The sequence below is a fragment of the Amblyraja radiata genome, chromosome 20 (assembly GCF_010909765.2).
Source record: "Amblyraja radiata isolate CabotCenter1 chromosome 20, sAmbRad1.1.pri, whole genome shotgun sequence".
Classification (NCBI taxonomy): domain Eukaryota; kingdom Metazoa; phylum Chordata; class Chondrichthyes; order Rajiformes; family Rajidae; genus Amblyraja; species Amblyraja radiata.
In genome coordinates, this window is record NC_045975.1 from 40,950,888 (window position 1) to 40,977,939 (window position 27,052).

Here is a 27,052-nt window from a genome sequence, read left to right on the forward strand (position 1 = left end):
GGGCGCGGTGGCGACTTAGCATCACCCCTGGAGGGGAGCTTCGACCGCCAGCCCTGCGGTCTGCGGTGCTTCTGGCTGCGGCGCGGCGGGAACTTTAAACTTTAAATCTTCAACCACCAGCCTGCGGCCTACACCAATTTAAAGCCGCAGTCTCCGGTGGGGAAGAGCCGACTCTGGACTTACCTGGACTTGTACCTTGTCCTTTTACCATCTGGATGCCAGCAGCAACGGCTACGGAGGGTTGAGGTCCTGACCACGGGGGAAAATGGAGGAGGACTGGCCAAATTTTGTGCCTTCCACCACAGTGACGAATGCTGTGGTGGATGTTTATGTTAAATATTTATTGTTTTTTTTTATGTGTTCTTTATAATTGTACCGCTGCTGACATATTCATTTCACTTGCACTTATGTGCAATGTGACAAATAAACCGTATTGTATTGTATTGTATTGTACAACGTGTAATGGATACGATGAATACTGCTGTGCATTCTGATGATGTGAACCCAACTCAGGCCTCATACCCAAGCCTGTAGAGATAAGAATTGGAAGGACACAAAATGCTGGAGTCAGTGGGTCAGGCAATATGTCATATTCATACAGCATGGAAATTGCATCTACCCACCGCAAGTATCTGGAGGGAAAGTACAGATGGGCAGCCACGGTGGTGCAGTGGTAGAGTTGCTGCTTTATGGGCCTGTCCCACTTAGGCGATTTTTTTCGGCGACTGTCGTCAAGCAGGTCGCCAAAAAAATGGCGACAGGCCCCCCCCCCCCACGACAATATCTATTACAAGCTACACCAACCTACGACCTAGTCGACGTCAAGCTACTGACAACTGGCGACCCATTAGGACGACACAACCTATGACATCCTACGTCCACCCGCGACAAGCTACGACCCTGTCGGCGACAACTGAAGACAATTCAGTCGCCGGTACCTGTCGCCGGTTGCCTGTCGTAGGTAGCCGTCAGCGGAATTCACCGAAGTCAGCACAGGCGAGAACCAACAACAGCACCCACGTCAGGAGAAGTCAAACTACGCTCATTGGAGACAGGTCCACTGTCACCGAAAAATCTTGAACATTTCAAAATCCAGCGACAACCAGAAAAACGCTACGACTCTTTGGGCGACTGAGGAGACTTCTCACGACCACACAGCCGACACTCTGGCGACCATGTGGTGCCTAAAAAATCGCCGAGGTGGGACAGGCCCTTTACAGCGAATGCAGCGCCAGAGACCCGGGTTTGATCCCGATTACGGGTGCTGTTTTTACGGAGTTTGTACGTTCTCCCCGTGACCTGCATAGGTTTTCTCCGAGATCTTCGGTTTCCTCCCACATTCCAAAGACGTGCAGGTTACTAGGTAAATTGCCTTGGTAAATGTAAAAATTGTCCCCAGTGGGTGTATGATAGTGTTAATGAGCAGGGATTGCTGGTCATTGCAGACCTGGTGGGCCAAAGGGTCTGTTTGCCATGCTGTATCTCTAACTAAACTAAACTAAATGTCATCTCGGGTTGAGACCCTTCTTCTGAAGAAGTGGCCTGATGAAGATGGTGCTGCTGTGGAGAGGGTCAGTAGTGTGAAGGTCTCGGGACTTCACCTGGCGGATGACCTGACCTCAATGACCAACACCACAGCAGTCATCAAAAGAGCTCAGCAGCGGCTCCACCCTCTCCGAAGACTAAGAAAAGCAGATTTCCCTACTGTTCATCTAAGGACCTTCTACAGGGGCACCATCGAGAGTATATTGACCTACAGCATCACTTCCTGGTTTGGGAGCTGCAAGCTTATGAGCAAAACCAACTTAACAGGATAGCGAAGACAGCCAGCAGGATCATTGGTGCCCCACTCCCTTTCCTGTTGGAGATCTATCAGAAGCGGAGCATCAGCAGAGCCATCTCCATTATTAAGGACCCCCTATCATCCATCAAACCACATCTTCTCCGTTCTGCCATCTGGGAAGAGGTACAGGAGCATCAGCTGCAAAACCAGCTGGATGCTACACAGCTTCTTTCCACAGGCAATAAGACTGGTTAACGGACTGTGTCCCCTCCCCATATATCATACACCAACACATCTAACCTCGCCCATACTTTGACAGCTTGGCACCTGTCAAAGCAAAGCCACTGTTCGGTCTGAATGTCTGTTTTTATTTCAATTATTAGGCCTATTTTAGATATGGTAATTTTAATTTTTAAAGCTATATGTATTTATTCTGTTTTTATTAACTACACTGACGGGAACTGATTGAGAAACAATTTTTAGTTTCATCTGTGTATGTAAGTACTCAGTTAAAATGACATTAAAGTAAATACTGAATACTGATTTTGAAATGGCACCATTCGAATGAAAATGACCCACCCTGAAACATTGTCGGTCTATTTCCCCCACTTCCCCCCCTACCCCCCCCTGATGCTGCCTGACCTGCTGAGTTCCTCCAGCACTTTGTTTTGCTCAAAATTCCAGCATTTGCAGTTCCTTGTGTCTCCATCAGGCAGCTGTATTTATTATTTTTGTTTGATTCGCTAACTAAGAATTAAAGACTTCATAGACTTTACTCACTCCAGTTGTGGTACATAGATTTTTTTATTTTTTTTAATTCATCTAACATTAATCCTCAATTCGATTTCAATTACTCTTACTAGAATGCTGCTATATCTCTTGGGTTTATTATGAATAAGGTACAGTGAAAAGCTTTGCTGTCCAAGCTGATCAGATAACATTACACAAAAATCACAATCGTCAAACTCCAGTACAATAGGTAGAGCAATGGGGAAGATACAGAGTACAGAATATAGTTCTCAGCATTGTAGCGCATCAGTTCCAGAGACAAATTCCAATGTCCACAATGGGGTAGAGGTGAATCGGACAGTACCCTAGCTTATGGAAGGACCGTTCAGAAGCCTGTTAACAGGGGGGAAGAAACTGTCCTAAATTAGTGATGTGTGCTTTCAAGATTCTGGATTTTGAGCTGGAGATTTTCATGGGATGTTATACTAATTAAATACACTTTCCTTTTTTAAATAAAATTAAGATGGGGAATATTCACCCAGATGTTGTCAGATTGTTTCAAATCAATCTAGAGCATTTGGGCAACGTATCTGAGGAAGGATGTGCTGGCTCTGGCGAGGGTCCAGAGGAGGTTTACAAGATTGATCCCAGAAATGAGTGGGTTAACCTATGATGAGCGTTTGTTGGCAATGGGCCTGTACTCACTGGTGTTTAGAAGAATGAGGGTAACCTCATTGAAATGTACCAAATAGTGAAAGGCTTGGATAGAGTAGATGTGGAGAGGATGTTTCCACTCGTGGGAGAGTCTAGGACTAAAGGTCATGGCCTCAGACTTAAAGGTCGTTCTTTTAAGAAGGAGATGAGACATTTCTTTTGTCAGAGGGTGGTGAATCTGTGGAATTCTTTGCCACAGAAGGCTGTAGAGGCCAAGTCAGTGCATATTTTAAGGCAGAGATCTTGATTAGTTCAGATGTCAAAGGTTATGGGGAGAAGGCAGGAGAATGGGGTTAGGGGGAAATGATTAGATGGTGGCTTGGACTTCATGGGTTTCATTCTATTCCTACCCTTTATGACCTGGTGAGCATGCACTGCCAGCTGGTGGAGTTATCGTGGACTGATCATGTGGTACAGATCCACCACCAATTTTCTGGCCACTGATGGTTCGGCACCTCCTTTACACCGGATAACATTTCAAAAGCACAGTTAATCTCTGGGAAAATGTGACGCCTAGGCCGGGTGAGGTGGCCGACCTCTACCTCGTTGTGACATCCACGGCTGATCGGTGGGTCGAATTTGCCTCCTGCGGCCGGGGCTCTGGAACCCGGGCCGGAGTCGGTAGATCCGTTCCCATAGGCGGATTGCCAGACTGACTTTGTGGGCCAGTATCTCGGCCCCTTGGCAGCCTAGGTGGACCTTTCATGTGCCGTTGGACTCTTCTCGGAGGTCGTCACCTTTGTTGGTCCTGCAAAACGAATAATCCGGAACCAAGGGTGTCGGAAAATCAATGGTGGACCTGTAATACTAATACCTGTATTTGTACAAGCTGTGAGACAAATGATTCTTGTATGTCCTTGTAGCTTAGTTTGTTGTCACGTGTACCGAAGTACAGTGAAAAGCGCTTTTGTTTCTGCTTCAGAGTAAGTGTAAAGCTGTGTGGCACGGTGGCGCAGCAGTAGAATAGCTGTCTTACAGTGCCTTGAGCACCAGAGACCCAGGTTCAATCCCAACTACGGGTGACATCTGTATGGAGTTTGTACGTTCTCCCCGTATCCGCATGGGTTTTCTCTGAGATCTTTGGTTTCCTCCCACACGCCAAAGATGTACAGGCTTGTAGAGTAATTGGCTCGGTATAAAGGTGAAAAGTCCCTAGTGTGTGTGTGTGTGTATGGTGTTAATGTGCGGGGATCGCTGGTTGGTACGGATTTGATGGGCCAAAGGCCCGGTTTCCGTGCTGTATCTCTAATGTAAACTAAGCTGAACTAAAGAGTTTATTTTTCTTGTTGCAGTGAGCTCTCACGTGGAGCTGATCATAATGCAGGCGCTGTGCTGGGCTCACGACGACCTCAACAAGGTTGACATTGGCAGCTACATCTTAAAGGTCTGTGGGCAGGAGGAGGTGTTGCTGAAGTAAGTTGTGTTTCGTTGCTATCAGTGTGAAACTTCTGATTATGAAATAACTATGTTGCATCAGAAGAAAAATAATTTGTCCCATGTGCTCTTAGTGTGCTTATTTGAACATTTTGTCCTTGTTATTATTTGTTGATTTGTCAGAGGGTGACAAGTTTAACATGGGCATCTGTGCAAACAAGGAACTGCAGGTGCTAGTGTTTAAAAACGGACACAAAATGTTGGAGTAACTCAGCAAGTCTGGCAGCATCTCTGGAGAATGTGAACAGGTGACATTTCAGGTCGGGACCCTTCTGCAGTCTGAACAACTTCTCTTGACTTACTGAGAGTCTGAAGTAGGGTCCTGACCCAAAGCATCGCCTATCCATGGTTCATAAACCTTCAATGTTAATTTTATTTTTTCAATATCTTTAACTTTGAAATTTGTCTTGAAGTTAAATGTGATCTCTATGCTGGATTGAAATTACTGTTGATTATACTTCCTTTACTTTATTGTCCCCTCCATGGAAAGAAAAATGACTTGGATTTGTATGTGTAGAAAGGAACTGCAGATGCTGGCTTACACTGAAGTAATTCAGCGGGACAGGCAGCATCTCTCGAGAGAAGGAATGGGTGACATTTCCGGTCGAGACTCTTCAGACCCAAAACGTCACCCATTCCTTCAATCCAGTGATACTGCCTGTCCCGCTGAGTTACTCCCAACATTTTGGGTCTAACTTGGATTTGTGTAATGTCTATCTCAAAGTAATTTATTGCCAAAGTTATACTTTATTTTTGGGGAATATTGTCATGTAAGGCATGTGATAGATGGTCATACACAGGAAGCTATGTGATAAAGTCCAAAGGAAGGTTCCGACCCGTCACCTATCCATGTTCTCCAGAGATGCCGCCTGCCCTGCTGAGTTACTCCAGCACTTTACGTATAGCTATGTGATAAAGACTTGATCATAAGGACTTTAATTATTTCTTATTTTTTGCTTGGAGAGCGTGAGGATGAGGGGTGATCTTATAGAGGTGTATAAAACCATAAGGAGGATGGATATGGTGAATGCAGTGTCTTTTACCAAGGGTAGGGTAATCAAGAACCTGAGGACGGGTTTAAGGTGAGAGGGAGAAGAATTAATAGGAACCTGAGGGGCAACATTTTCACACAGAAGGTGGTAGGCATATGGAATGAGCTGCCCCCAGAGGAGGTATTTAAGACCGGCACTATAAAAGCATGTAAAAGATATTGGAACAGGCACATGAATAATTTTAGAGTAGTTTAGAGAGACAGCGCGGAAACAGGCCCTTCGGCCCATCGAGTCTGTGCAGACCAGCGATTCCCACACATTAACATTATCTTACACATACTAGGGACAATTTATACATTTACTAAGCCAATTTTACCTACAAACCTGTACGTCTTTGGAGTGTGGGAGGAAACTGAAGATCTCGGAGAAAACCCACGCAAGTCACGGGGAGAACGTACAAACTCCGTGGAGACAGCACCCGTAATCGGGATCAAACCCGGGTCTGAGGCGCTGTGAGGCAGCAACATTACCTCTACGCCACCGTGCTGCCCTTTTGGAATAGGAAAGGTTCAGAGGGATATGGGCCACAAATGGAACTGGTATTGAAAGGGCATTGATAGTCGATTGTACAGTCTTCTAACCAGTCTTTAACTGCAGATGCTGGATCACAAAAAAGGGTACAAAGTGCTGGAGTAACTCAGCAAGTTAGGCCACATCTCTGGAGAACATGGATGGGTGACGTTTCGGGTCGGGACACTTCAGATTCATTTGCAGTGGCTTGTGAAGTAATCATTGAGGGGATATCTTTTAAGGTCTCCAGCATGGGTTCTTCCTTAAAACAAAGTTTATATAATCTGATGTAGAGAGAATGTTGGAGAAACTCAGCTAGCGAGGCAGCATCTATAGAGAGAAGGCATAGGCGACGTTTCGGGTCGGGTCTGAAGAAGGATCTCGACCCAAAACGTCACCTTCTATTCCTTCTCTCCATAGAGGGTGCCTCACCCGCTGAGTTTCTCCAGCATTTTTTGTCTCCCTTCGATTTTTCCAGCATCTGCAGTTCTTTCTTAAACATTATATAATCTGACATTTCTTTGCATATCTTGCAGTAATCATTGCCTGGGAAGTCATGAATACATTCAGAACTGCCGGAAGTGTGACACCGAGATCAAATTGCAGCTTCTGAGCCACAGTACAATATGTAGGACTCTGGCCCGCACTGTAAGCACAATTTATTGAATGACATTTTTATTTCAGTGAATCATACCGTATCATGTGCAGGCAATAAAGTTGCTACATTGAAACTAGCTTAAAGATATTTTATGATTTTAAACTAATCGGAGCCAAGCACAAAATTGGTTTAATGTCATGAATAAGTGGCTACAAGTGTGTTTTGGTCGATTGAAAGGTGCAGCACGGGAACAGGCTCTTCAATCATCGAGTCCACGTCGATCATCTGTTCGCACTAGTTCTATGTTATCCCATTTTCTCATCCACTCCCTACACACTAAGTGCAAATTACAGATGGCTGATTAACCTACAAACCCGTGCACTATGTGGGAGGAAACCGGTGCACCCGGAGGAAACCCATGGCGTCACACTGAGAACGTGCAAACTCCAGGAAGACAGTCAGGATTGAACTATGATCTTTGGGGCTGTGCTGGAAGAGCTCTACCAGATGTGCCACAGTGCCACCCATTAGATTGGATAAGAAAAATTTAGAAGAATATGGCCCAAGCATGGGCTGGTGGGACTGGCTTAGATAGGGCTGGTTGGGCTGAAGGGCCTGTTTCCTTTCTCTATGACTCAATCTCTGCAGATGAATCAACTGGGGAATTGCTGGTGAGTGAACGAGTGTAAACGTGTCCTGTTACACTACATCTGAAACAGCAGTTCCTGATCTGGACTTCGTCCTTCAAGTGGGGAAGTATTCTATTTGGCAAGATTGGGGGAGTTGTTATTGAAATAAGTTATGAGGTCATGCAGATTAATTGTTAAACGAGTTTTTAAATGTTCTTGGAATTCAGTGGGGCTTTATTTGAAGGCCATTTTTTATTTGTTGCAGAATTAATCAATTAGTCTGTCAGGAAAGACACAAACTGTTAAAGTAATTCAGTGGGAATTCAGCACCTCTGGAGAACATGGATAGGCGACCTTTCTGGTCAGGACCCTTCTTTAAAAAAGGGTCCCGACCTGAAGTGACCCTTCCCAAACATCATCTATCCGTATTCTCCAGAGATGCTCCCTGAGCAGCTGAGTTACTCCAGTACTTTGTGTATTTTTTAAACCAGCATCTTATTTCTCCAATTAGTCCAAGTGTTTCTAGAGTGCTGGCTACTGATTGTAGGCTTCAGCGATTCAATTTGGCATTTGCTGACTTGGAATTAAGGTGGCGCATCTGGTGGAGCCGCTGCCTCACAGCACCAGGGCCCCAGGTTCGATCCTGACCTCGGGTGCTGTCTGGCTGTGGAGTTTACACGTTCTCCCTGTGACTGCGTGAGTTTCCTCCGGGCACTCCGGTTTCCTCCCACATCTTTTCACACAGGGAGTTGAGTCCTTTTTCACACAGACAGTTGTGAGTCTGTGGAATTCACTGCCTCAGAGGGCGGTGGAGGCCGGTTCTTTGGATACTTTCAAGAGAGAGCTTGATAGGGATCTTAAAGATAGCGGAGTCAGGGGATATGGGGAGAAGGTAGGTACGGGGTACTGATTAGAAACATAGAAAATAAGTGCAGGAGGAGGCCATTCGGCCCTTCAAGCCAGCACCACCATTCATTGTGATCATGGCCTATCGTCCCCTATCAATAACCTGTGCCTGCCTTCTCCCCATATCCCTTGACTCCACTAGCCCCTAGAGCTCTAACTAACTCTCTCTTAAATCCATCCAGTGATTTGGCCTCTGTGGCAGGGAATTCCACAAATTCACATCTCTCTGGGTGAAAAAGTTTGTTCTCACCTCTGTCTTAAATGGCCTCCCGTTTATTCTAAGACTGTAGCCCCTGGTTCTGGACTCGCCCAACAATGGGAACATTTTTCCTGCATCTAGCTTGTCTAGTCCTTTTATAATTTAATATGTTTCTATAAAATCCCCATCATCCTTCTAAACCCCAGTGAATACAAGCCTAGTCTTTTTCAATCTTTCCTCATATGACAGTCCCGCCATCCCAGGGGTCAACCTCGTGAACCTACGCTGCACTATCTCAATCACAAGGATGTCCTTCCTCAAATTAGAAGACCAAAACGGTACGCAATACTCCAGATGTGGTCTCACCAGAGCCCTATACAACTGCAGAAGATTGTGGATGATCAGCCATGATCACATTGAATGGCGGTGCTGGCTCGAAGGACCGAATGGCCTACTCCTGCACCTATTGTTTATCCCAATGACGTGCGGTTTTGAAGGTTTATTGGCCCTCTGTAAATTGGATGAGAAAGTGTCATGACTCAAAACTAGTGTGAACGGGTGATGGATGGTTGGTTTGGGCTGAAGGGCCTGTTTCCAGGTTGCATCTTTAAAACGACTTACAGTAATGCCACAAATCCTGTTGACTGCTTCACAATGCAGTTGTTCTAATACAATTGTGTAATATAGTTTATTTTATTCAAGAAACTTCCATAAACTTACCAGAAATCACACGCCTAAGGAATAGCTCTCAATCTTTCTGTCGGTTTTTAGAAATAATAATTTATATTAGATGCTTATTTTTAGTTGAAGAGTCACATCAAACAATTTATTGTTGCCTCAGACCAGATGTGCCGAGTATACCAATTTGATCATGACATTTAAATTCAGCACAGTGGTGCAGCGGTAGAATTGCTGCCTTACAGCGCCAGAGACCTGGGTTAGATCCCGACCTTGGGTGCTGTCTGTACAGAGTTTGCATGTTCTCCCTGTGACCGAGTGGGTTTCCTTTCACATTCCAAAGATTTGTAGGTTAATTGGTTTCCACAAATTGCACCTCGTGTGTAGGATAGAACCAGTGTACAGGGTGATCGCTGGTCGGCGTGGACTCAGTGGGCTGAAGGGTCTGCTTGTACGTCTATCTCCAAAACTAAACTAAACTAAATTCAGTTCAAAGCTCATACCCAATTCTAAATTTGAAAGCAAAATCCATCGTAAACAGTTATACAAGTTATCACTTCCAACATGCATCAAGATAGTTGCAGTGACCAATTTTTGGTATCACTGAAAGTAGCAATGTAGTTACATATATCTGTGCCACAAACAGGCAGAAGACGATGACGAGCAGCCTGCAGACTTCACAAAGTATCTCTCTCAGCTGGAAAAGCCCTTCAAAGAAATCACAACAAGGTAAAACGTCCAATTACCCATTTCACAATTGAATAGCATTTTCTCAAATGTTTTCTTTATAACTATGTCTCTGTATGTTGTTTGCTAGGCAACGTCTTATTGAACTTCTGGAAGTCTATCATAAGCGGGAGAAGGCAATCCTTCAGAAAGAGGTAAATTACTATTAAAATACTAAGTACGTACTATGATACCAGGATAAGCGCTCAACCAAGAAAACCAATCCCGAAGCCAAAGTAGAAACTGGTTATACACACTTATGCTATAGGACAATAACCAACTCCATATTCAGTAACAAGCGATCTACATGTCAATAAGCACATTAAAAACTAATCGTGTCGATGCTTGTATATCATTGGGGTTATCAAGTGGGCACCTCCCTTCATTGGTGTTTAGTTGAATTAGGCCACAACACCTCGGGAAGGCTCAACAGTTGGTTCTCACTACCTAGCCTTCCAGTAAGTTGACTGGATAACATGCAACAAAAAAATGTTCATTGTACCATGGTACCTGTGACAATAAACTAAACTAAATCAATTTTGTAGCCTGCTCTCACTGACAATTAGTACAGAATGTAAAGATTCATATTTTCTTGATGGCAACTTGTGAAGCATTAGTTGGGGGAGTCGATTGATGCAGAAGTGGTTTGGAAAGAAGCACCATCCTAGAGGAATATATATTCTAAGTGCTGATCCAAGCAACAAGTGAGATTGGTATCTATAGTTTGCCCTGCCTCACAGGCCCATTTGTCCAACTTCCCCTCACTGATCAATATGGGGAAGTCTACTGACTGAATGTTTCCAGTCAGAGAATCTTCATGTGTACAAAGGCTTGCACAATGAAAGGAAACCCGCAAGAATTTAGTATCAGCCGTTGTTATTAACAACCCACTCTGAGCCTATCAGCCAAATACAATACATATACAATATACTATACAATACCGTTTATTGTCATTTGAACCTCAAATTAAGTTCAAACGAAATTTGGTTTCTGCAGTCATACAACACGAAGAAAACCAAGACACACAATTTACACAAACATCCATCACAGTGAATCTCCTCCTCACTGTGATAGAAGGCAAAGTCATTGTCTCTCTCGTTTTCCATTCTTCTCCCGATGTTAAAGCCCCCAGCGGGCGATGGCAAGTCCCGCGGCCGTTAAAGCCGCGCTGGGCGATGTAAGGCCCTGCTCCGGGTCGTTTTCAACCCCGCAATTCAGGCGGGAGAAGTTGCCGTTGCGGGTGCTCCGAAAAGCGGTCTCCCACAGGGACCCGCAAGCTCCCAATGTCACCGACCACCGGGCCAAGCTGTTTACTTGGATAGAGTTAAAGAGCCTTTTTTGTAAAAGCTGGCTGAGTTGAGCAGCAATGGTTCACCCTGTGTTAACACTTGCCCAAGGGATATTTTAATGTGGTTGGTTCTGTCCCAGGCTTTAAAATCCAAATGTGCGTTGTTGTTATTATGAAATAAAGTATGAACTTGGAGTTGCTAACATTTTCCTTAAAGTTCTTTTAGCAATAGTGACATGTCACGTTGGCTTTCTCCGATGCTGTGTAATCTTTAACCAGGGGAAGCAGTACAAAATGGTGGAGCAGATTATCCAGTCTGTAAAGGACATTTGTAGTGCGTTGGATGGCACAGAGACCAAAGCTGTTACCGACGCCGTGAAGAAATTAAAACGGGTTGTTAATCTACCAAAAAGTAAGACCATGGAGGTAAGAACACCACCACTTTGCGTGGACAACTAATTAACTCTCTTTGCTGAAAAGCAACACACTTCCTCCACACCGGTTAAGTTTGGTTAAGAGATACAGTATGGAAACAGGCCCTTCAGCCCACTGAGTCCACACCGACCATCGCTGGTCCACAGCTGTAACATTTAGTGCAAGATAAAGTCCAAGGACTCCAATAACCACCCAAGTTTTACGTTTCCCACCATCTCATCCACTCCCTAAGCAGTAGGGGCAATTTACAGAGGACCAATTAACCTACAAACCCGAACGCCTTTGGGATATGGGAGGAAAAGGGGCAACAGTCACAGGGAGAACGTGCAAACTTAACACAGGCAGCACCCAAGGTCAGGATTGATCCTGGGTCTTTGGCGCTGGGAGGCAGCGGCTTTATCTACTGCACCAATGGCTCAATAGCACAATCCATGGTAGTTGAAAATATTTGCAGATTCCTGCTGGCGATTGGTAAGTCAATAATGTTTCTTTTCTAATATCTTGGAATATAGTAACGAGACTTGCGCAGGCCTTCACTAGATTAGTGTTCATACAGTGTAGCTGACCAACCGCATACTCCCCTGACCTCTGGTGCTCCTGGGGTAGGGATGGCCAGCAAATCGCCCCCAAGGACCACGTAGGTTAAGACGCACACAACTGCAGATGCAGTTTACTAAAAAATACACAAAGTGCTGGAGTAACTCAGCAGGTCAGGCCGCATATCTGGAGAATATTGATAGGTGGCATTTTGGGTCAAAATAGGTCTGGTACTGTTCCACTGTCAGTGGTGTGGTGGTAGAGTTGCTTCCTCACAGCGTCAGAGACCGGGTTCGATCCTACAGGAGCTGTCTATATGAAGTTTGCACGTTCTCCTTGTAACCATGTGGGGTTTCTCCCGACACAGAGTCCACACCTTCTCTCAATCACAAGTTCACACCAGGTCTATGTTATCCGACTTTCCCATCCACTCCCAACACGCAAGGGTCAAGTAGTATCTGTGGAGGCAATGAACAGGCGAAGGTTTGGGTTGGAACTATTCTTCAGACTCTGAAGAACAAGCCGTGTTTGTTGAAAGGACCCTGACTGTGAAGAAGGGTCTCGATCCAAAAACGTCACCCATTCCTTCTCTCCAGAGATGTTGGAGTTGCTCCAGCATTTTGTGTCTATCTTTGTGTACAAGATGCTTAGTGCCTTACTCCACTGGTCCGGCACTTTGCATCTTGTTAGCTGGTAAACCTGGATGTTCCATTCCCCTGAATTGTTGCGCAGCAGTCGATGTCTATCGATCTAAGTGGAGGAGCTCAGATATAGCATTAGTCTTAAGCAATGAGTTCTTAACATTCACGAGCTGAGCATTCATGCCAGTTGTGGCCAAGCTGGCAATGTGATCACAGGGGGATCACTTAATGCCTGGAGATAGCGGTGTTCTCAATGTAAGTATACATTGCATATCCTGCCGGCTGCCTATCCTGTTTCACAAACCAGCCTCTGTTCCAGTATTATAGTTCATTAAATAGCAACATGCACTCAGTTTGTGTGAAATGCAAATAGTGTGGTTAGACGTTCCATCCATTGCTTGTGCCGTAGAATATGGAGGATTTCTATTATTCCAGTTTATTATTTGTCTAAGGAAATCTTCCAAATCACCGGTCACGGTGGTGCAGCGGTAGAGTTGCTGCCTTACAGCGAATGCAGCGCCGGAGACCCAGGTTCGATCCCGACTACGGGTGCTGTCTGCATGGAGTTTGTACGTTCTTCCAGTGACCTGTGTGGGTTTTCTCCGAGATCTTCGGTTTCCTCCCACACTCCAAAGATGTACAGGTTTGTAGGTTAATTGGCTTGGTAAATGTAAAACAAAAAATTGTCCCTTGTGTGTGTAGGAGAGTGTTAATGTGCAAGGATCGCTGGTCGGCGCGGATCTGGTGGGACGAAGGGCCTGTTTCTTCACTGTATCTCTAAATTAAACTTAAAAAACCAGATGAGAAGGAGAATTAATCCATTGGTCATTTCTGGAGAGCACAGCTGACTAAAATTATCATCAGTTTTTAATCATATGTTAGATTTCAGGTTGCAGTCCTGTTTTCCTAATGGAATTGAATTATGATGGAACTATGCTCAGTACTGCACTGAGCATAGAATATGGCACATAAGCAGTACTGCACTGAACATAGAACGTTTAGTTTAAAGATACAGTGTGGAAACAAGCCCTTCGGCCTCAGAGTCCTCACTAACCAGTACTCCCCCATGTATTCGTTCTATCCCACACACTAGGGACAAGTTTACCAAAGCCAATTAACCTGCAAACCTGTACGTCTTTGGAGTGTGTTTCCAGAGAAAACCCACACGGTCACGGGGAGAACGTGCAAACTCCATACAGGCAGCACCCGTAGTCAGAGTCGAACCCGGGTCTCTGGTGCTGTGAAGCCGTTGCACCACTGTGGTGTCGAACAGTAGAACTGTACTGCACTGAACACAGAACAGTCCAGCCAAGTTAACCGAGCCTCCTCTGCCTGCATGTGATCACTATCCTCCTTTCCCTTTATCCAAAAGCCTCTGGAATGGTGCACCACACCCATCGTATTTTTCCCGCATTCCCTTCGATTCCCCAGATTCAACCACTCGCTCACAACCTAGTGACCAATTAATCTCCCAGCCCACATGTAGTTGGGGATACACCGCCCATTGTACTTTTAAATTGATTTGATATGAGAGTAATTTTATGATTTAACAATAAAAATAAATAATTGGCTAAAAGATCGTTATTTACCACGTGAAGAGAAATGTTTGTGTTTTATAAAGTTCCATACCTTTAGAGTTCCAATTCGTAAGTCGCAAGAGAAGCAGACATTGGAAACCAATTGTAGTGTGTTCTTAACTGCAGGTCAAATCGAAGGAGAGTGGTGATTCGCTAAATACTGCCAAGAATGGTAAGTCACTGCAATGCAAAATTCAGCTTTATTACTCTGTGTATTTAGCAGTGTGGGTAATTCATTTTGTGCCAATTTGTTGACAGATACAGCATTGAAACAGGCACACCAGTCTATGCCGACCATCGATCACCCATTCACACTTGTTGTATGTTATCTCACTGTTACATCCACTCCCTACACACTAGGGGCAATTTGAAGAGGGCCAATTAACCAACAAACTTGTACTTCTTTGGAATGTGGGAAGAAGTCAGAGCACCTGGAGGAAACCCACGCAGTCCCAGGGAGGACGTGCAGACTCCCTACACAGACAGCACCCAAGGTCCAGATCGAACACTCGTCTTTGGCGCTTTGAGGCAGTAGCTGTGCTACTATGCCATCTGATGTTGATGCTCTACTTTTGGGGAATATTATGATTTGTTTTTCCCCCTTGGCCATCCTTTTACCAAATAAATGCATGCAGTTGTGTACTTTGGGACCTTCACGTTATCTTGATCTGCATGGAGTTTGTGCCTTTTCCCCGTGACCACATGGGTTGTCTCCTGGTGTTTTCTCCCACACTCCAAAGATGTACAGTTTATAGGTTAATTGGCTTTGGGAAAAATTGCAAATTATTCCTACTGTATAGGATAATGTTGGTGTAGGGGTGATTGCTGGTCGGTGTGGACTTGGTTGGCCGAAGGACCTGTTTCTGCGCTGTTTCTCTAAACTATGATATAATATAAATAATGCCAATTAATTTTGCATATTGGCAGGAAAATTCTCTCTACACCCAGAAATACAGGTTCCTGACATCTTAACTCTAACTCTAATTGCCATCTGAACTCTAAACCTGGCAAAAGGCACCAATGTCTATTTTCTGGCATGCCCCAATTATTTTTTGTTAAAACAAGATCCAAATTGACTCAACACTACCACACCTACAGTCCAGTCAATCAGACAGGATCGTGTTTATTGCTAAACAAGGTTTATCAACCACTCGATCTTGCTTCCCTCCAGTGTTGGATTTCATTCAAAACTGTGTAAAATACTGAAATACTTGAACGAACTAGGTCAAATATAAACAACATTGTAATGACAGAAAATGAACTGCCAATGCTGATTTATAGCAAAGATTGACACAAAATGCTGGATTAACTCAGCGGGTCAGGTTGCATCTCTGGAGAAAACTCGATGGGATGAACTGCTTAATACTGTTCCTATAGGCCTTATGGTTACCTAGCCATGTCTTCCTGACCCACTGAGTTACTCCAACGCTTTGTGATTTTTTTAGTAAACGATTAAAAATAATATAAACCAGCATCTGCAGTTCGTCATGTCTACTTTGTATTTAGTTTAGAGATGCATCGCAGAAACAGGCCCTTCAGCCCACCGGTACCGCGCTGACCAGCGATCCCCGCACATTAACACTATCCTACATCCACTAGGGATAATTTTTACATTTACCAAGCCAATTAACCTGCAAACTTGTATGTCTTTGTAATGTGGGAGGAAACCTATCTCGGAGAAAACCCACGCAGGTCACAGGGAGAACGTACAAACTCTGTACAGACAGCACCTGTAATCGGGATGGAACCTGGGCAGCAACTCTACCGTTGCGCCACCGTGACTGTATTTAGATTCATCTTGGGTCATTAACATGATTTAGTTTAATTGTAATTATTTTTCCCCAAACTTTTTATCTCAAGGCAAAAGAGTAACTATAACCTCCCATCTACCTCATAGGAGACCATCGGACTATCTTTAATTGGATTTTACTAGACTTTAACTTGCACTAAACGTTATTCCCATTATCCTGTATCGGTACACTGTGGACAGATAGATTGTAATCATGTATAGTCTCTCTGCTGACTGGATAGCAGGCAAGAATAAAGTTTTTCACTGTTCCGGGTACATGTGACAATAAACTAAACAGAAACTAAATAATTAAAAATGCTACTAAATTAATATTGTTCATCCAGTACATGGTACAGTGGCGCAGCTGGTAGAACAACTGCCTCACAGCGCCAGAGACCCATGTTCAATCCAGACTTTGGGTGCTGTCTGTGTGGAGTTTGCATGTTCTCCCTGCGACCGCTCCGGTTGCCTCCCACGTCCCAAAGACATGCAGACATCTGTATACCTTCAATGCATGGATCTATGTGATCTGACGTGTGTGCTTCTGATTTCAGGGTCTCCGCCAGCGGTGAGTCCCCTAAAGGCAAGTGTCCATGAGCTCACGCTGGCCATCGATGACCTGCTGCAGCTCTACATGAGTTCCTTCAGCCACAACCCCGGTACCACTGGCGATCTGCCGCCGAGCACCAAGTGCACGAAGGAAGCTCGCACCACGTCAGAACACCTGCAGTTCACCCTGTTTGCCGCTCACAGGATCCCAGGGGTCTGGGTCAGCAGGTGGGTGAGCAACGTTGAGGGACATTTGTAGAACTATCTCCGCCTGCCTTTCAGATCTGCCTCGCTTGGGACATAAAATCAACAGGAAAATTAAATAAGAGTCACACAGCAAGGAAATTGGCCCGACAACACAAGCCAGGCTTCAAGGAGAGGTTGGACAAGCTGGGACTTTATTCTTTGCAGCGCAGGAGGCTGGGTGGCAAATCTTCTAGACATGTATAAAGTCCTGAGGGGAATAGACAGGGTGACTACACTGTCTTTTACCCAGAGCACTGATTAGCATGCAACAAAAGCTTTTCACTGTACCTTGGAACAAGTTGCCAAAAATAAACTAAATGGAGTAGAGAATTAAGAACTGGAGGGCATCGGTTTAAGGTGAAGGGGGAAAGATTTAGTAGGAATCTGAGGGACAACTTTTTTTACACAAAGGTGGTGGGTGTGTGGAATGAGCTGCTGGAGGAGGTAGTTGAGGCAGGGACTATCAAACTAATTTAAAAGACATTCAGACAGGTAAATGGATAGTCTGGAATGCAGATCAACTGTTGGAATCTATAATCCAGGTTGAGTCCGAACTGGGAAGTCTGAAAAAGGGTCTCGACACGAAACGTCACCCATTCCTTCTCTCCAGAGATGCTGCCTGTCCCACTGAGTTATTCCAGCTTTTTGTGTCTATCTTGGGTATATGGATAGAAACATAGAAAATAGGTGGAGGCCATTCGGCCCTTCGAGCCAGCACCGCCATTCATTGTCATCATGGCTGATCGTCCCCTATCAATAACCCATGCCTGCCTTCTCCCCATATCCCTTGACTCCACTAGCCCCCAGAGCTCTATCCAACTCTCTCTCAAATCCATCCAGTGACTTGGCCTCCACTGCCCTCTGTGGCAGGGAATTCCATAAATTCACAACTCTCTGGGTGAAAATGTTTTTTCTCACCTCAGTCTTAAATGACCGCCTCTTTATTCTAAGACTGTGGCCCCTGGTTCTGGACTCGCCCAACATTGGGAACATTTTTCCAGCATCTAGTTTGTCCAGTCCTTTTATAATTTTATATGTTTGTAAAAGATTCCCCCTCATCCTTCTAAACTCCAGTGAATACAAGCCAAGTCTTTTCAATCTTTCCTCATATGACAGACCCGCCATCCCAGAGATCAATCTCGTGAACCTACGCTGCACTGCCTCAGTCACAAGGACGTCCTTCCTCAAATTAGGAGACCAAAACTGTACACAATACTCCAGATCTGGTCTCACCAGAGCCCTAAACAGCTGCAGAAGAACCTCTTTACTCTATACTGAAATCCTCTTGTTATGAAGGCCAACATTCCATTAGCTTTCTTCACTGCCTGCTGTACCTGCACGCCAACTTTCAGTGACCGGTGTACAGGTCTTGCTGCACCTCCCCCTTACCTAACCCCATTGAGATAATAATCTGCCACCTGATTTTTGGCGGCAAAGTGGATAACCTCACATTTATCTATATTATACTGCATCTGCCACGCATCTGCCCACTCACTCAACCTGTCCAGGTCACCCTGCAACCTCCTAACATCCTCTTCACAGCTCACACTGCCACCCAGCTTTGTGTCATCCGCAAACTTGCTAGTGTTGCTCCTAATTCCCTCTTCCAAATCATTAATATATATGGTAAACAGTTGAGGCTCCAACACCGAGCCATGTGGCACTCCACTCGCCCCTGCCTGCCGTTCTGGGTAGGTTTAGAAGGATATGGGGCAAATGCAGGCATGTTGGTCAGCATGGGCAAGTTGGGCCGAATAGCCTGTTGCCATGTGCTTTATGACTCCGACAAGCTGCTAAGAATAATTATCAACTCTTCAAATTATAAGCATAGAAACATTCAACTTTCTTTTGATGTAAAACAGCATCTGCAGTTCTCTGTGTCCATGTAAAAGGCAGCGACACAGTGGCACAGCAGATAGAGTTGCCAGCGCCGGAGACCCGGGTTCCATCCTGACTACGGGCGTTGGCTGTACAGAGTTTGTCCATTCTCCCTGTGACCACACTGGTTTCTTCCGGATGTTCTGGTTTCTCCCACACTCTAAAGACGTACAGGTTTCTAGGTTAATTGACTTACGTAAGTTGTAAAAATTGTCCCGAGTGTGTCAGTGTATGGGGTGATTGCTGGTTTGTGCTGAGGAGCTGGTTTCCACACTGTGTCACTGTAGTTTAAAGTCTAAATTTGCCTCTTTTAAAATGATAGGTATGAGCTAGGTTACCCCATTTGCTGCTCAATTTTGTTCCTAACTTATTTTAGAAGGTTTGACCTAGATTTTGAGGTCCCTTGTGTCCAATCCCTGCTTAAAAAAAAGAAACATCAGAAAAAATCTGGAACAGAAAATAATGGTGAGAGGTGTGGGAGTAACACTGGGGAATGTCCTGTTTGTGGAGACACCAGAGAGCTGTGAACTAACTCCTCCAATATCACAGCTTCTTAATGCTTTCATTCACAATGGGGGTGGTGCAGTGGTGAGCTGTTGGCTCTCAGCGCCAGAGACTGATTTGATCCTGACCTCGGTTGCTGTCAGTGTGGAGTTTGCACGTTCTCCCAGTGACCCCGTGGGGTTCCTCCGGATGCTCCGTTTTCTTCCCACGTCCTAAATTCTTGCGTGTTTGTGGGTTAATTGACCCTCTGTAAATTGCCCCTGGTGTGTAGGGAGTGGATGAAAAAGTGAGGTGACATAGAACAAGTGTAAATGGGTGATCGCTGTTTCCATGGTACATCTCTAATATTCATTTAACCCTTTTCTTGAAGTTACAAATAATTGGTAGTTGCCACCAGAATGCGACTATCGCTGTGGCCAGAGCTGGTGTGGAAGTATGATTCACTTCACCTGAACGCACCATCCAAGTCCCATCTCCGTCCCTCCACCCCAGCTCCCCCCATCCGCCCCATCCCCCCCCTCCGCACTCCAGACCCTGTCCCCTCCAGCCTGAGCTCACCCCACCCCATCCTCGACTGAAACCAGTGAAAGGAAAGAGGCTCGGAGTTATGGAACTACACTGGTTAGTCATAGAAACATAGAAAATATTTGCAGAAGAAGCCCATTCAGCCATTCGAGCCCCCCCCCCATCAGTCTGAAGAAGGGTTTCGGCCCGAAACGTCGCCTATTTCCTTCGCTCCATAGATGCTGCTGCACCCGCTGAGTTTCTCCAGCAATTTTGTGTACCGCCATTCAATGGTCATTCAACATCACCCTGTTCCTGCTTTCTCCCCATATCCCCTGATTCCGTTAGCCTTGAGCTATATCTAACTCTCTCTTGAATACATCATCATGGTTTTTGTGTCCAGAAGGCAATGTCTGCCTTACTTGAGCAGAGCAAGGGACTTTTATGTGATAATATTCCCTTTGAAGAATAAAAACTCTGCTTGCAAGTGTATGATCAACTCTCTCACATTTTAGCAGGACTAACCAGAATGAATCTGTTTGCAGATGTGCCATACACACTGTAAAATACTATAATAATTCAGAACTGAAGTTCTTCTTTATAACTTTGCATGGCCGCAATATTATTTCCAAATAGTCATTTTGGCGTAAAGATCTGGATCTTTATTGCTCACACCTCTTGCCAAGATGCCACAGAGTACTTCATGCATTAAACATTCAAATTCCTTCCTTGGACTCTATTCCTTGGCGTGCAGGAGGATAAAGGGTGATTGTATGAAGGTGTATAAAATCATGAGAGGAATTTATAGGGTGATCTCTTACTCAGAGTAGGGGGAATCAACAACCAGAGGGCATGGGTTTAAGGTGATGGAAAGATTTAATAGGAACCTGAGGGGTTACTTTTTTACACAAACGGTGGTGGATGTATGAACACAGCTGCTGGGAGAGCTAGTTGAGGCAGGGACTATCGCAACGTTTAAGGAACATTTAGGCAGGTACATGGATAGGATGGGTTTGAGGGATATGGGCCAAATGCAGGCAGGTGGGACTAGTGCAGATGGGGCATGTTAGTCGGTGTGGGCAAGTTGGGTCGAAGAGCCTGTTTCCACACTTTATGACTAAATGCACAACTTCACATTTGTGGGTGGTTGATGTTTTTTTTGTGTCGCCTTATTTCAGTTGCAGGGTCAGCTGAGTTTTCACGCTGTACATTGGTCATCACACATGCTGCCAGCTGGCCCTATGCTTGGTAGGCAGAAAGTTCACTGAAGTCTTTTGTAACCAAAATATAAATTCAAATCTGGGTCAGTTCCATGTGTACTTCGTCCAATTCACACATGGATAGTTTTCTATTTTTACATTGCTGTACACTGTAAAGTACTTAGGTGAAGAATATTTAGATGTGGATGTATTCCAGTCATGAATTAATGAATGGAAACTTAATGACCAAGGGTCATTGGGCTTTTGTGTGAATTTGGGATGTCAAGCAGGAAAATTATCTCATTATATCTCGCTAGTGTCTCACCATATCAAAGATAGACACAAAGTGCCGGGGCGACTTTTCGGGTCAGGACTCTTCTTCAGACACAAACCGACCCAGCCCAAAACAGTCACCCATCCTTCTCGTTAGATGCTGCCTGACCCCCTGAGTTACTCCAACACTTTGAGTTTGCCTTTGGTATAAACCAGCATCTGTAGCTCTTTGGTTCTGCCTTTAATAATATCCATTGTTCTGAGTTTAGGGACTTGCCAGAGATTTGAGAGTGATTTGCTTTGGCCCATCCAGGTAATTGTATCCGAATGTATTTACTGAAGAAGTGGGAGGTTAACAGAAATTGAAATTATAAACAAAACATGCATCCAATAAAAGCTGGAGACACAAGAAACTGCAGACGATGGAATCCAGGGCAAAACACAAAGTGCTGGAGGAACTCAGCGGTCAGGCAGCACCTGTGGAGGGAATGGACAGATTGTGTTCAGTCTCAAGAAGGGTCTCAACCCAAAACATTGTCTGGCCGTTCTCTCCACTGATGCTGCCTGGCCCTGGGGCGGAAATCCCGGGGGGGGGGGGGGGGCAGGTGGGTCACGTCCCCCCCTGTTTTGAGAGGTGGGGAACAGCCCCCCCCCCTTTTTTGTAATCCGGATTTTAAAACCCGGTGAAATCTCCGCTTCCCGCGAGACAGTGGAGGTGGGACGGCTGATCGAGGGCGCCGATTGGACGAGAGAGCTGTCGGTCAGCAGGCAATGGGGACGGGACATGATAATTCAGCGCGGTGATTGGAGGGGGGAGACGTGCCAAAACACTCAGCACAGACCTGCACCTCATCCGCAGCCAGGATCGACCCCTGCTCTCCGGCGCCGTCCCGTCCCCACCCGAGTGCCCATCCCACCCCCACGCCCGGGGGGTGGCCAGAGACGTCGGGAGTCAGAGGGGAGCTGTGCCCCCAGGCCTACAGCCAGCGCAGAGAAGCAGTGCTAAACCCAGCTCAAATCTGCTTGTCCCGCTAGGTTAACCTACAGCCCTGCCTGGACTTGCGGGAAATGTGGCCCAGGTTTACAGCCAGCGTGGAGAAGCAGCGCTGGTATCCCGTCAGTCTAAGCAGGGCTGTAGGTTAACCCGGCGAGACAGGCACAGTTGAGCTGCATTTAGCACTGGATTGGGCCTCTGAAGCCTCGCACGCGCGTGTGTGTGAGTGTGCGCATGCGCATGCGCGCGCGGCCGCCAAGAAATTGTGTCCCCCCCCGTCCCCCGGTCCCCTCCATATTTTGATAGTGATTTCCGTGCCTGGCCTGACCCACTGAGTTCCTCCAGGATTCTGTTCTGCTCAAGATTCCAGCATCTGCAGCTCCTTGTGTCTCCAATTGTGAATGAAATACATTGCCATTTAAATACATGCTGGTAAATTCTAAATAGCTGTTTATTCATTAATAAAAAATGTTTGATTGCTGACTATTGTTACTGAGAGTCTTAGTTACATTAAACTGAAATTGGCAAATGACTCTTGATGTTATTAATAATTCAACAGGGTTATAAACCTAATGTTATTCTCCAAGCTATGCTCAGAAATATAATCAAGTTAAATGTAATTTAAAGGTGGCACAATGGCAGAGTTGGTGCCACACAGCGCCAGAGACCCAGTTTGATCCTGATCTCGGGAGCTGTATGTGTGGAGTTTGCAGGTTCTCCCTGTGACCGCATGAGTTTCCTCTGGTTGTTCCGGTTTTCTCCCACATCCCAAAGATATGCGGATTTGTAGGTTAAATTGCCCCGAGTGTGTAGGGGGTGGATTAGAAAGTGGGATAACACAGAACGAGTGTGAAAGGATGGTCGATGGTCAGTGTGGACTCGGTGGGCTGAAGTAAGTCTTTTCCAAACTCACGGTGGCATTGGTCGTCATTTACTTTACCAACACAAGTTGCCCAAACAAGTGATCTACATTTTTTTTGGTAATGCAGAGAGCAACACAGCACAGGAACAGGCACTTCAGCCCACAATGCCCATGCTGAACACAATGCCCATGCTGAACATGATGCCTATTTAAACTAATCTCCTGCCTGCACATGATCCATATCCCTCCATATCCATGTGCCTGTCCAGAAGCCTCTTAAATGATACTATTGTGGGCTGAAGGGCCTGTTTCCACTCTTCATCTCTAAACATAATTCTGCTGATATTTGATGCATATTTTCTTTTCAGTTTTGAGAAATACTTCCTGGTTTGTTCACTGACCCACAATGGGAAGGATCTGTTTAAACCGGTGCAGTCCAAGAAGGTGGGGACATACCGCAGCTTTTTCTACCACATCAAATGGGATGAACTGTGAGTATATTTTCTGTTTAATGAGTTGAATGGAGTCTATGAAATAAATGGTAGGAATAACACACTTAGTTTAGAGATACAGCACAGAAGCAGGCCCTTCGGCCTACCGAATCCGCACCAACCAGCGATCCCAGCACATTAGCACTATTCTACACACACTTGGGGTGATTATTGGTCAGTGCAGACCTGGTGGGCTGAAGAGCCTGCATCTCTACTCTATGATGTTGATCAAACGAAAGGTTTGAAAGCAGCAAACGGTGAATTTTGGCTTTACTTCTGATCTGTCAGCGTTGCCTCATTGCCAGATATCCACCCACTTCAACAAAGAGCATTTCCCCTGTTTCCCTTTGATTGATCATATCGCTGACTTCCTCTCTGTAGGTTGGGTCGACTCGCAGGGAGATGGGAGCAGTCAGTACACACAATAGCAAAAAGTTCTCAACATGCACATGAGCTATTGCATGTTGGAATTCCGCAATTGTTAACTTTAATGTGGCAGTGAAGCAAATGTGCTATTTTCTCGCTGAAGAGGTAATAGTATCTTTTGAAAAAATTAAAAGACTAGTGATACTATTTTAGACTATTTAAAAAAACAATCATTTTCACACATGGGTAAATTTAGACTGCAGCTCATGACTAATCCAAGCAATGTAAAATATTGAGTAGAAGCTTTTGTGGTTTTTAATGCACTTGAGTAGCAGCAACTGAAACACTGTTGATTCTGTAGCAAAGTCACTAGTGTTAAATTGGTCGTAAAACCACAACTTCTCTCTCCGAATGAAACGGTGCCTCATTTTCTTTGAGGGTTTTCTTTTGTTCCATTTGAAAATAAGGTCTAAGGGCAGCACAGTGGCGCAGCAGTAGAGTTGCTACCTTACAGCACGAGAGATCCTGGATCGGTGTTGACTACGGGTGCTGTCTGTCTGGAGTTTGTACGTTCTCCCCGTGATGGCATGTGTTTTCTCCAGGTTCTCCGTTTTTTTGCCACACTACAAAGACATACAGGTTTGTAGGTTAATTGGCTTCGGTAAAATTGTAAATTGCCCCTGGGTGTAGGATAGTGCTAGTGTACGAGGATCGCTGGTCGGCACAGACATCATGAGCCGAAGACCCTGTTTTCTTACGGTTGCTGTAAGGTTTGATGGTTTGTGTTTCTCACAAAACTTGCGTAGAGAACACTCCCTTTGGCCCCCTGCAGTTTGAATACTGGGCCAATAGATCAGTGGATGATGCAGTCAACCTAGGCCTGCACTTCATCCTCCAGCACCTAGACCACCAGGATTTTGTTTGTGGATTTTAGCTCTGTATTCAACACCATTGTGCTAGAGCCTCTACGCTCCAAACTCTCCCAGTTGACTGTGCCTGAACCCTCTGTCAGTGGATCACCAACTTCCTGACAGACAGGAAGCTGCATGTGAGTCTGGGAAAGTACATCCCTGACCCGCTGACCCTCGGCATTGAAGCACCGCAAGGCTGTGTACTCTCTCCTCTCCATTACTCTCTCCACACCAACAACTGCACCTTCACAGTCACCTCTGTCAAGCTTCTCAAATTTGCGGACGACACAACCCTGATTGGACTGAATGTTTAAGAAGGAACTGCAGATGCTGGAAAACCGAAGGTAGACAAAAATGCTGGAGAAACTCAGCGGGTGAGGCAGCATTTATGGAGCGAAGGAAATAGGCAACGTTTCGGGTCCAAACCCTTCTTCAGACTGAAGAAAGGTTTGGACCCGAAACGTTGCCTATTTCCTTCGCTCCATAGATGCTGCCTCACCCGCTGAGCTTTCTCCAGCATTTTTGTCTACCGGATTGGACTGATCCAGGATGGAGAGGAATCTGCCTACAGACAGGAAGTGACACACCAGGAAGTTGTCCTGGTGCCATCGCAACAACCTAGAGCTCAATGCTCTTAAGATGGTGGAATTGATTGTAAACTTTAGGAGAACTCCCCCTCCCCTCCCCCCACTCACCATCAACAACACCACAGTCACATCTGTGGAGTCATTTAAGTTCCTTGGAACCATCATCTCCAGGGATCTTAAATGGTTGGGGGGGGGGGGGTCTGCCATCGACTCCACAGTCAAAAAGGCCCAACAGAGGATGTACTTCCTGTGGGAGCTGAGGAAACACAATCTGCCACAGGGAATTATGATCCAATTTTACACTTGGCCATCATAGAGTCTATCCTCACCTTCTTCATCATGGTCTGGTTTGGCTCAGCCACCAAGCATGACATCCGGAGGCTGCAGCGAATCATTCGATCAGCCGAGAAAGTTGTTGGCTACAACCTTCCCCCCCCATTGACTAACTGCACACTGCAGGGGCCAGGAAACGAGCAGGTAAGATCATCTCTGACCCCTCTCACCCCGGCTCGACTCAACAGCCAAAAGCCTGTAGTCTCATTTTGCTCTGGTATTTTATATTAATCTACTCATGTTTAAATTATCATGTTTTATTTTTAATTGTCTTCTGTATGTCATGTTATTATCCTTGCGAGGAAAACACCAAGGCAAATTCCTTGTATGTATACATACTTGGTTGATAACATTTATTCAATTGAATTCCTGTGGACTGGAGGGTAGCTAATGTAACTCCACTTTTTAAGAAAGGAGGGAGAGAGAAAATGGATAATCAAAGACTAGTTGGCCTTACATCGGCAGTGGGGAAGATGCTTGAGTCGATTATTAAAGATGTTGGAGTACAGCAGTGCATTTGGAAATCATGCTTGTCTCATCTTCTGGAATTTTTTGAGGATGTAACAAGTAGAATGGATAAGGGCGATCCAGTGGATGTGATTTATCTGGTCTTTCAAAAAGCCTTTGACAAGGTCCCACACGGGATTAGTGTGCAAAATTAAAGCACATGAAATTGGGGGTAGGGTATTGACATGGATAGAGAACTGGTTAGCAGACGAAGCAAAGAGTACAAATTAACGGGTCCTTTTCAGAATGGCAGGCAATGACTAGTGGGGTGCCACAAGGATCGGTGCTGGGACCCCAGTTGATTACAATATTTATTAAAGATTTGGACAAAGGAATTAAATGTGACATTTCCAAGTGTGCAGATGACACAAAGCTGGGTGGCAGTGTGAGCTGCGATGAGGATGCTACGAGGCTGCAGGCTGACTTAGATAGGTTGGGTGAGTGGGCAGATGCATGGCAGATGCAGTATAGTGTGGATAAATGAGAGGGCATCCACTTTGGTGGCAAGAACAGGAAGGCAGATTATTATCTGCATGGTGTCAGATTAGGAAAAGGGGAGGTGCAACGAGACCTAGGTATGTTTGTACATCAGTCACTTAAAGTATGCATACAGGTACAGCAGG

At 45.3% G+C, this 27,052-nt stretch overlaps 1 protein-coding gene across 3 annotated transcripts in view; it reads left to right on the top strand.

The window, feature by feature from the left end:
* Positions 1-27,052, top strand: part of pik3c2a (phosphatidylinositol-4-phosphate 3-kinase catalytic subunit type 2 alpha) — a 169,340-nt gene that overhangs the window by 98,225 nt on the left and 44,063 nt on the right. For all 3 annotated transcript variants that reach the window (XM_033038477.1, XM_033038475.1, XM_033038476.1), the window contains exons 6-13: positions 4,519-4,639; positions 6,759-6,870; positions 9,879-9,961; positions 10,050-10,113; positions 11,526-11,672; positions 14,563-14,608; positions 16,780-17,002; positions 23,603-23,725. In XM_033038477.1, the coding sequence (XP_032894368.1) occupies positions 4,519-4,639; positions 6,759-6,870; positions 9,879-9,961; positions 10,050-10,113; positions 11,526-11,672; positions 14,563-14,608; positions 16,780-17,002; positions 23,603-23,725 (919 nt within the window). The remainder of the gene's footprint in view (positions 1-4,518; positions 4,640-6,758; positions 6,871-9,878; positions 9,962-10,049; positions 10,114-11,525; positions 11,673-14,562; positions 14,609-16,779; positions 17,003-23,602; positions 23,726-27,052) is intronic.